At 43.3% G+C, this 11420-nt stretch overlaps 2 protein-coding genes across 2 annotated transcripts in view; both read right to left on the bottom strand.

Annotated features, from left to right (window-relative positions):
* Positions 1-11420, bottom strand: part of LOC106810746 (organic cation transporter 1-like) — a 29316-nt gene that overhangs the window by 6404 nt on the left and 11492 nt on the right. The gene's annotated exons all lie outside the window — the stretch shown is intronic.
* The window catches only part of LOC106810745 (organic cation transporter protein-like), an 11943-nt gene continuing 4930 nt past the window's right edge, over positions 4408-11420 (bottom strand). Inside the window, exon 5 of the mRNA XM_014814189.1 lies at positions 4408-6640. Within this exon, the coding sequence (XP_014669675.1) occupies positions 4873-6640 (1768 nt within the window). The 3' untranslated portion in view covers positions 4408-4872. The remainder of the gene's footprint in view (positions 6641-11420) is intronic.

Here is an 11420-nt window from a genome sequence, read left to right as displayed (position 1 = left end):
CACACACACACACACACACACACAACAATTACATGGCAAACGTCAAGCGGGTTGACTGTGGTTTGCTCCCACATTCTCGTTAGAACCCTAGATGATGAAGGTACGAGGAACACATTATGTTACGCGCGTTGCGTGGACACGTGCCTGGACAGCATCTCCTGGGAACGGTTTATCACCAACCGAATTATGTTGTGTCTCTGAAGGACAACCTATTTGAGCCAACATGGTTCGAAGTCCGCGGCCGTACCAGAGAGCTTATTTAAAATCCAATAACAACCAGAGGACATGGACGTTGAAGGTGACAGAACTATATTCCGAGTTGGAAAGTACTGAGCGATTTCAGATTGGTGAAGCATGGAGTGATGAAGACTCTGATGTGGAGGTGGAAGACGGGGAATTCTTGTACGGAAACAACAATTTTATAGAATGCTACGATCCAAAGTTTGGTCTATATACAGCTCTAAATATTGGGCATGGTTGAGAACTTTTAATTAGACAACTTGTACTTTCACTTTTTCTGGGGGTCTGCAAGGCGGTAAGTCAGAATTCAGAAATCAATATTGATAAATGACATAAAACATGATGGTTTGAACTAAATTTGATAGTTGATTATTAAAATGGATTTTGATTACTTGAGTACTGAATGTAAATGAATAATAAAAAATGTTTAATTACTGGATTGCATAATTGGGAGGCAATAATGTGATTTGGAATTGTAATGAATGCCATATGATGTTTCATTTTATATAAATAAAATACCTTTGTGTCAATACCTTGTGATGATGACCTTGTGAGTAATATTTTTATTTTTATTTATTTGCCGTATGGCTTTATGAGAGAAACTATTCAGGTAATTTTTCTTGTCCGCATGATTTTGAAGACACTTCTTCTTTTTCTTCCTTTGCATTATTAGTCCCACTGAAGTGGGGTCGCTGCAGTGGACTATACTGTATATATAACCACTATATATAGTAATATACACTGTATATGAGAAATGAAAGTGGTGAGAAGAAATAGTGCTTTATATAAGGGAATAATGTTGTTCATCAAAATCAATGTGTTGTGCATTTCGAGATTGTTTGAAAGATTCTATTCTGCAAATTAACAACATGAAAAGAAAAGGTAGAGAAGCAAAGCTGACCGATGGATCAGTGGTTTCCTATCCAGCTAATCAGAAGTAGATAATAGACTAAATTATCTACTTCTGAGCTAATCTATCTAAAGAATAAAGGCCCGGGAGGGGGCAGTTAGGGGCGTTTCTGCGTGAGGCAACCAACCAACCACTGAATTATTCTGGCAGTGGCCATTCACGCATACCTGCGACTAAGCGAACATTTTCCAGTGGTTTCAAAAGGTTCCTTTCCAGCCTAATCTAGCTCAATTTTTGGGCGGTGGCAGTGAGGGCGTCTGGCGGATACACCCACCACTGAATTATTTCTGGGCAGTGGCCATTCACAATACCTGAGGCTATGCGCGACATTTCTAATGGGTGCCAGAGGTTCCTTTCCAGACTATCTAGCTCAATTTTAAGGTAACGGTTTTTTAGCTCTGGCCGCATGCGCCCCACCACTAAAAAATTCTGGCAGTGTCCATTCCTGATACTGCGGACCATGCCAAACATTTTCCAATAGGTTTCATGGGGTTTCCTCTCCAGCTAATCTAGCTCAATTTTAGGGGGTGGGGGCAGTTGGGGGCGTCTGGCGGATACACCCACCACTGAATTATTCTGGCAGTGGCCATTCACGATACCTGGGACTATGCTGAACATTTTCCAATGCGTGCAGAAGGTTTCCTTTCAGCTAATCTAGCCTCAATTTTGGGTATCGGTTTTTAGCTCTGGCGCATGCGCACCACCACTAAAAAATTTCTGGCAGTGTCCATTCCTGACACCTGCGGGACCATGCCGAACATTTTTCCAATAGGTTTCATGGGGTTTCCTTTCCAGCTAATCTAGCTCAATTTTGGGGTGCCTTTCAAATGACCCCCCTGACCACACACCACCAGCGGCTGCCTGCCAGACTTACATTCCTTACATGGGTATGTACACGAATCATTGCCTATATGCATGAAAATTGGTTTCCTTTCCAGCTAGGCTGACCCCCTGGGCTCCCGGTTCTATGACTGATGTGGAGTCTGGAGATTTATTGTAGGAGGTGGATGGTTGGAGAATCTGGGAAAAGGTAATGGGGAGGAAGGGAACAGTGGAGGAGTCACCAACAATTAAAAAACCACGTTCAAAATTTTAACCCACAGAAAAAAAAACACTAACGAGGCTGGAATTCTGTGGACAGACGAAATATGTTAATTATTAATTCCAAAAACAGCTCCAAGAGTGTCGTAACGTTAACAAGTGTATTGTTGAGCTATTACAAGAGCTATTACAAGAGCTAAAGGGGTCGTTGTCGTGGTTACAGCCCTATAGACCGAAGGTCCGATAGACCGAAGGTTACGTGTTCAAGGTGTAAAGATGCATTTTCGAATGCGCAGTGGCTACGCGTCCGGAACCGGTCGCCTAGCCTCCATGCTACGCATCCGGACATCCACTCACACAGTGATCTCGCGACCCGCGTACACGCATATGATTGCCGCACGGGATAATTCTCTCTCTCTCTCTCTCTCTCTCTCTCTCTCTCTCTCTCTCTCACACACACAGACACGCACGCACGCACCGCACAACACAGTGTTGTAGTCTCGAGACCGTTGGTCTCGAGACCGTTTTCCTTGGTCTCGCGTCTCGGTCGGTCTCGGAGTGCAATGACTCGCGACTCGCGACTCGCGACTCGAGCCCTCCGGGACTCGAGGACTCGGGTCGGAGACCGGCTCGAGGCACTACATACATAGTACGTTCGTAGATGCTGTTTGTCGCGTTTAAATCGCGCGTGGGCCGATGTCACGCGCATCATTTCGTATTCACCACGGGGCATAATAATGTACACAGGCGCGCGCGTTAATCATCGTCTACTGCGGCTGCCAGGCAAGTGACATTTAAGGCAGAAAGGTGTAAAATTATGTCATGAACCTATGTGCGCAGTACTAGTAGGTACTACTATATGACCTCTACCACTTCGACGGTAGTAGGCGTATAGGTAGTACTAGGTACTAAGTACTAGCACTTCGTTCATTTGGTTCAAACAAGCCGTGTCATTCTCGTAAAACACAAATGGATCGTTACTTTGACACGTTTCGTATGACTCGTGTCTCTGCTGTTTTCTGGCTGACTATACACTTCTCGAATGTCTACGATGCACGGCTTGCGCTTTTTTCCCAGATCAATCTCATAGCAAGTCGGATGATTGCCACTATCTACACTCTACATACAATAGGAAATGTTCGTAGCGCTAAACAATGCATAATGCACAATTTTTATTTTATTTTATTTATTTTTCCAACACGTTATTTTCCTAAGTCGACACAAATATGCTGGTCCCAAAAGTGTCACTTATGCAAGTTTTATGGTACTTTTCTATTTTATGCAAACAAGTGACAGATCCAGGCGGAAGGAAACACCCCCCCCCCATTTTTGAACAAACCAATACATAGAAGTGAATGGCCTTTTCGGTCTGTGCCCCCCTTTTTTTATCAAAACTGACTCGGACTCGGTCTCGGACTCGGACTCGGTGGTGTGACTCGAGACTTCGGTGGCGGCGGACTCGGACTCGGACTCGGACTCGGACTCGGACTCGGGACTCGGGGGGTGCGGACTCGCGACTCCGACTCAGACTCGGGTGGTGCGGACTCGATACAACACTGGCACACACACACACACACACACGGCAATCAGCAGAGCGTCCCGTTGCGCAACATGCGGTGTGTGTCTATCGCGTCTATCCATAAGACTTCCAAATCTTCGATCTATCGGACCTTCGGTCTATAGAGATGACCCCGTTGTCGTATCAGGTACTACATATATGTACCTATACACAAAGTGTACCAGACTTGTACTACAGAAGTGTACCCTAACCCTAACCCTAAACATACCTCATATAAAAATATAACCACAATACTAAACAACCTAAAACTACCTCGGGTATATATATGTAGTACCTGATACAACAACGACCCTTCGTGCATTCATTACAAGACCCAAGCAGCAGCAAACCAGCTGCTGCTGTCCTGTGTACCTATATAAAGTGTATTTTATCATTAGTTTACAGTTGATCACCTGATAACAACTGCACTTATCCAGTGTCTAGTATTGAACTACTTAATTTACACATGATATGTTGTGCACACCAACAGAAGGGTTACCATACACAAGCTCAATATTATTCAACTACACAAGATTTGCCATCATGACAAATCACAGAATGAATGCAGAATTTTTTACTAAATCTAGGGTGTGCAACATATTATTTTACTATTTTTTACAATTATCATGACTATAAACATATATGTCCTGATGATATCATATCATATATATATATATATATATATATATATACAATTTTGTAATGAATAAACGGCAAATAATAATTAAATTAGATAACCGGTTCACACGTACAGTTACACACTGAATGATCGATGATTTTTTTAAAGAATTGTAAAGCAATTACACTGAGTACAATGAGTCAAATGCATTTCTTTAACATAGATGAACTCACAAGTAGGAGATATTACCAAGTCAAGTAAAATATAAAAATTTTGTTATTTGATCCTGGTGGTTGTTAATCTTTGATTCTCAAGTTCTGACCTGCCAGTGTATATTTGAATTGCCATTTACATGCCAAATATTACATCCTCATGCAACCACACTGTGATTTGTGGTCGTATTGTTGACAGACAGAAATACAGATTAACCGTTTTTACTGTTCCTCTAGCTACATCTGACTATGTTATCATAAATGAAACTGCTCGTTTTTACAAGACAAAATATCACAAAACAGTTATATCAGTTCTCGCACTGCTCGTAAGGACATTAAAACTTCCAATGACATCGTAATTTTCCTCTATTGGAGGCGAACTTCCAGCTCTGTTGATGTGGACAGTCTTCGACAGACAACCCACAAAGGGCAACTCGGCCTTGCGATTTTCAGCCTCTTCGATCGTTGCTGGAAGTGGCAGGTTCAAGGTCTCAGGCAGTCCTAGCCCGAGCACACCAGCCGTGAGCGCAAGAGCCCCCATAATGAACGCAGGCAAAGTCTGATAGTCTTTACCTATGTAGACGACATAAGGCACTGCTATCGTGCCCAGCGCTGCAACGAATTGACTAAAACCGGTGCCCAGACCACGCACCACTGTCGGGTACACTTCTCCCGCGATTAGGTATATGTCAACAAACGACGCAGATATGCCGAACTTTCCGATGACTGTCAACATTATAGTTATCCATAGATGGTCGTCGTCCAGCGGCACAAGCACTGTCGTGATACAGGCCACGCCAGAAACGACCATGGCCAGGCAGAGCGGGCCGCGACGTCCCCAGCGATCTAGGACGAGCCACAGAAACGGGTATCCTAGCATCTCTGCCAGGGCTGACAGAAGCATGTTCAGATAATCCGAGCTTCCGAGTAATGGAATGTACAGGTTTAGACCCACGTACACTGTAGAGTTTGCGAACCAAATGAACGAAATTAGTAAGGTCTTGTTTCGTAGATTCTTAGTCCTGAACAAGTCCCTGAAGTTGTATTTTCTGGCCGTTTGTGGCGCTTCCTCATTTCCATCATCTATGCCTGCTGTGTCTTCTTTAGGGTTTAAGTTCTCCGAAAGTATGTTTACCGGTATTTCTTTACCATTAACTTTGGCAATTTTTTGCACTAATCTCTCGGCCTCAGCTACTTTATTATTTGCCATCAACCACCGGGCCGACTCAGGCATAAAGAACCAGTACACATAAAAAATTGCAAACGGCAGGGAAGTAGCGAGAGCGAGATGTCTCCATTCACGCACTAGGTATGCAACTCCGGGTAGTAGACACAAGCCGACTGAATACGCCATGCACTGCATCAGTGTGGTGAAGCTTCGCTTCTCTGGCCCAACCAACTCGATACCTATCACGAATGGAATAGTGAATATTGCAGGGATCGTGAGGCCGACCAGGAAGCGGAAGAAAGTAAAGCTGATTGGTTCCGGTGCGAAAGCCGAGGCAACAGCAGCAACAAGCTGCAGTGTGAGGCATATGAAGAATGAAAGTTTTCGTCCGAGTCTGTCCTGTAGGAATCCAAAGATGTAATTTCCACACAAGTTCCCGAGAGAGATGATTGAGAAGACCAGGGGCGTTATCCAAGCGCGATCACAAACAATATCCCAGGCGGTACTGGTTGTGGAGTCGTACAGAGTCTGGTCAAAGTCCCATGCATCGTTGCAATCAATAATTGGCCACGACATATCAGGTTGCCAACTGCCATTTTGTGCTACAAGTTCGCTGTAGTTTGCATCGTACATAACACACTGAGCATAACTTTCCACTCCTTGCTTGTACTCAATGGGTATGCTCAAGGACTTTTTGTCATCATCAGCATACTCCTTCAGTTCTTCCACGTGGCACCAGTGGTCCGGCACGGCAAGGAGGAAAATGGTGACATATCCCTGGAATGCACACGGAATGCATGCAGGGATACACACTAGCCAGAATAACAACTTTTGGTAGCGTCCCCAGCTGCCGATCCGCGGCAGAACATCATCAAAATCCTGTGATCCAGCCCTAAATAGATTACAATTTTAGTAATACAGTATATCAAGACACTGATACATGATCACCTCCTGGGTTTATGATGTCACATGAAACATATGCTCACACTATAAAAGATTAAAGCAGCCCAACAGTCTATGTACACATTTCAAGGTTACTCAGCTGTTTTCCACTCGTGCATTATAGAATAACCATGGTTTTTTTTAAATATTACACCACATTTACATCCAGGAAAATCTGTGATATATTACCATATCATCTCAACCAAGATGGTAGCTGGGGCATGAATGAACTAATGAGAATACACAGAAGACTCTCTGAAATAGTCATCACCTATTGGCTGTTAAGTGTTAAACACTACTTAAGAGGGAAGAACTGTGAGGTTAATTAGAGAATTAAACTTAATGCACATTAGTTGTAGTGTAGATAGCTGTATAGAAATAGTATCTTACCTCAGATTTTATACGTGAATACAGATTCGATGATGAATCAATTCCAGCAAGCGATTTCTTATAATCAAGAACAACAAATCCTGCCTGTCAAAATGAGATTCACATGTACAAATTTCTCTCTGAAATTCTAATCTGTTTTATATTTTGCACTAATGCAATAATTTGTAAATACAATATAAATATCCGTATACAGCCTAATAAAAGTAAAAAATAACTAATAGTTTAAAGTAGCCTATAAAGTAAAAAAAATTATGTACCATGGCATTGCCATGCAGGTCTGTTACATTGCCTCTAACTGTAACATCTCAAATGTTTTTCGCTCACCATAATTGTTCACGATAAGACATAGAGCATGAGCTAAACTATAGCAATATTAATAGTAACAATTAATATGCTATATAATACAACCAACAATAATGGTTAACCAACATTATCAGATGTGTTACCGGCAGGGGTGTAAATCCCGGAAGGATGGGGAGGGATGCATCTCCCCCGCTCTTGAAGGAGGGGGGGGGATGGCCTGTACAAATATCCCCCCTGAGATTCAAAAAAAAAAGAGAAAAAAAAGGATAGCCAAAAAGTATGGTTGCAAACATACAAAAATACGTGAAATTGTGAGAAATTGCAATTCTTACCTGTGTTTTAATACATGTATTATTACTATAGTATAAACCTAACTATGTATGCTCTCTGAAAAGTCATGAAAAGTGTTTTGAATCCTAACTTGTAGGGTTGAGTCTAGGGTGGAGATAGTGTCATCAGACATGAGAATATGGCCCACAGTATGCCTCAGATTGCAGGAAAATGGCTCAAATATTTCAAAATTTTCTGGGGGGGCATGCCCCCAGACCCCCCTAGCACTGCCATGCCTACGGCACGCGGGCCTGCCTGCGGCAGCCAAGGTTAATTTCGCCCCCGGCTATCGCCGATCATCCCCCCCCACTCCTCGGTACGGATTTACGCCCCTGGTTACCGGTATAGAAATGCATGTACACCTAGGTAACTTTGCAAGGGGACCAATCTGCAAGCAGTAAACAAGCTTTTTTTTAATAAATGCAGGACTGAAATCAGCCAATGGGATAGGGCCTAATCTCTCGTTGAACTTTAACTTGAAGGCAGTGCATGTAGACAGCCCAAATAATCTTCGTGTAGTTAAATACACATCCAAAAATTTACATACACATACTGCTGTTCGTCCAAACCTGACCATTCCGACATTTGACAGTGTCCAGTCATTCTTGTATGCGAAATATATGGCACTTGACACAATCCCTGTTCCAGTAGCATACTTTAGAATTCTACGTGCTGCTTGCATGGCTTTCTCTGTAGAAAATATACACTTACAGTAACAGTCAGTATATTATTTAACCAGAAAACCCGCAAAACCATATATATGATACACATAGAGTATATGATGTAGGATATATGCACTACTATATATATACTAGCTCTAGTACAGTACACTAGCCCGCGTACAGTTGCCGCAGGCTGTGGTAGGAAACGAGAAGGGAAGATATTTATTCAGAGTGGCTATATGCCCGGCGCCAGCATAAACGCCGGCCCCGCATATTTTCCTCCACTCAATAGGGCAATAATTGCAAGTAAGCGGCGGCTGATTCCTGCGTTCGCGCGCACGGTATAGTTGTGAACGATTTAATGAGGCCCATGATCACAGTCATACACAGTCAGCAGATCATACATATACAGTATGTGCTAATGCTCTCGTGTCTCATTCATGAAAATCGACAGAACACTTACACATAAAGCTGGATAGTCAGCTATATTTCTTGCTTTATATTTATAATTTTTTTATTATATTTTTTTTAGCGCCATGGCAACAGCCAATCAGCGCCGCTTATGCAAATTAATGCCACTATCTGAGTGGGAATAAAAATCACGCTGCCGGGAACGGTCTTCGATTTCCTAAATGCCCGGCAGTTTTTAATTTTCAGCGTTATCTCAAGTAAACAAGGGTTAGGGTTAGAGTTAGGGTTAGGGTTAGGAACTGCCGGGCATTTAGGAAATCGAAGACCGTGACCGGCTGCCGGGCATATAGCCACAGCGATATTTATTTGCGCCACAACTGGCCGAGTCTGGGACTCGCAGCTAGGGCCTGCATACCTCCCAAAGTTATACTCGGTCGGGTTTTTAACACATTCTAACTCTAAAACTGTTGCGTTAAAAATTCTTAAAATATTTACATAAACAAGCAAGACGATTGTCATTTTGAATACGAAGTTTTATTTCCTATCGTAGTTTATTTCAAAAGTTACATCAGCCGAAAGTTGCTACCTTGACTGTTTCTGTTTCTGTTGCAGTACGTAGTCGATTGCAACACTGGCTGGTCAAATATAGACAATATGGCGCGGGCGATCTAGCGGGCGTGGTAGCAACTTTCGACTGATGTAACTTTTGAAATAAACTACGATAGGAAATAAAACTTCGTATTTAAAATGGCAACCGTCTTGCCTGTTTATGTAAATATTTTAACATTTTTTAACGTAACAGTTTTAGAGTTAGAATGACATTGAATGTGTTAAAAACCCGACCGAGTATAACTTTGGGAGGTATGCAGGCCCTATAGCTGCGAGCAGGGCTCGAATTAACCGACGGCACCGACGGCAATTGCCATCGGTGCCCCTATCAATCGCCGTACTGCCCCTGAAAATCCAACCCGACCGACGGCAGTGACCTGCCTTGCCCTTTTCTGTAATTGCCGTCGGTGCCTCTGGCTAGACTGGTTCGCGGCCGCACTGTTTGTCGCAGTGAGTGTACATTGTCTAGCAGAGCGTGAGGCTGGATACCAGTCTACCCTTCGGCAAAAACAATAACGTAGCTTGCTGCCAACCGCTGCCAGTAGACGATCGATAAATCGTGCGCCTGTGTATGCCCGTGGTAGAACACGAATATTTAAATGCTGCACGTGGACTCGGCCCGCGCGCGAGTATATAAAGCTAAAATTCGATAACCAATGTTATCACTGTGTTTTATTTACATAGCAGCAGGCTAGCAGCCTATGATTTTATTTCCAAAGAAAAAGATTTGCTGATTTGCTGACAAAACATTATTTTAACATCTAGATCTATGCAAATAGCATTGAAAATTATCAAGAGTACATAATAGGTATGTACATAATAGGTATCTATTATGTACTCTTGAAATTATGTTAAACAGGGCCTACTATTTTTTACATTAGAAGCAAGACGATGTTGATGTATTAATTTGTTATGAGTTTTCCTTTATTTTACAAAAGTGCCTTGGCGCCCTTCTCAAATTGTGAGAGTTGCCTTGATGCCTTTTAAAATTGCCTCGGTGCCCATCTATTTTAGAGAAAATTCAAGGCAATTTCTCACATGCCCCCCAAAAATTGCCTTGCACCTCTCGTCGCTTAAATCGAGGCCTGGCTGCGAGTAACTCTGGGAGTGGGACGGGGAGAGGGTAGCTCTACAGGGTTCTCACCAGGATGAAATTGAAACAGGGGGAGGGGATGGGGGGGCAAGGGAGGGCGAAACTAGGGTGGTTTGGGGCGATGGGGGGGGCGTGTTTATTTTACCGTGACCACTAATTAATGTCCTTAAATTCGCCACCACACCATAGACGTATTGGGGTTTCTTGATTATATTTTATTTTATAAAAAATAGCCGAGTCGGGTGGGTGATGTTAGTGATTGGCTTTGGGACAGGTTTGAAGAATGTTTTATGATACTTGTGTGTGCGTCTGCCAGTGCATGCGTGGTACGCGTAAAAATACACGCGTCAGGATGTCTGGTCGAACGCCAATTCTGACGATCGGATTCCCGCGCTGTCAAACTTTTATATGTGGTGCGACATTTAATATGGGGCGGAGGTAATTTAAACGGGGACGCCAACGATTGAAACGAGGTGAGAGTTTTTTCCAACAACGGGCCTGCGCCGCCCTGTCTTGCCCGCAACGTAGGGAGAACCCTGCTCTGAGTAACCTATAGCCCGTCGTACAGTTGCCGCAGGCGCTGCAGCCTGCAACCCACCTGCCCCCCAGCAGGCTCGGCAACTGTACGCAGGCTATATAGTTACTAGAGCTAGGGAGAGGGCAACTTTCCTGGTCAAATCGAGCATTATTTACGTTAACACATCAGGGTGCAAATTGGGTGATAGCTTAGGCGGAGAGTTTGAGATGCGAGGGGAGCGGAAGCGACCGAGATTGGGGGGCGTGGCTGTGTATTATATAACTTATATTATAAGGGGGCGTTTCCCCCCTCCCACGGTAGGGAGCTTTTGCATTTTATAATTCGAATCTTGTGCAATTTGGTGCCATTGACTAAGTGGAACATGGTTTATCAGGTTTGCTAGGTATATATCTTC

Source organism: Priapulus caudatus, unplaced genomic scaffold, assembly GCF_000485595.1.
Source record: "Priapulus caudatus unplaced genomic scaffold, Priapulus_caudatus-5.0.1 Scaffold470, whole genome shotgun sequence".
Taxonomy (NCBI): Eukaryota; Metazoa; Priapulida; class Priapulimorpha; order Priapulimorphida; family Priapulidae; genus Priapulus; species Priapulus caudatus.
Note: the sequence above shows the minus strand (reverse complement) of the source record. Positions and strands in the feature narration are given on the sequence as shown.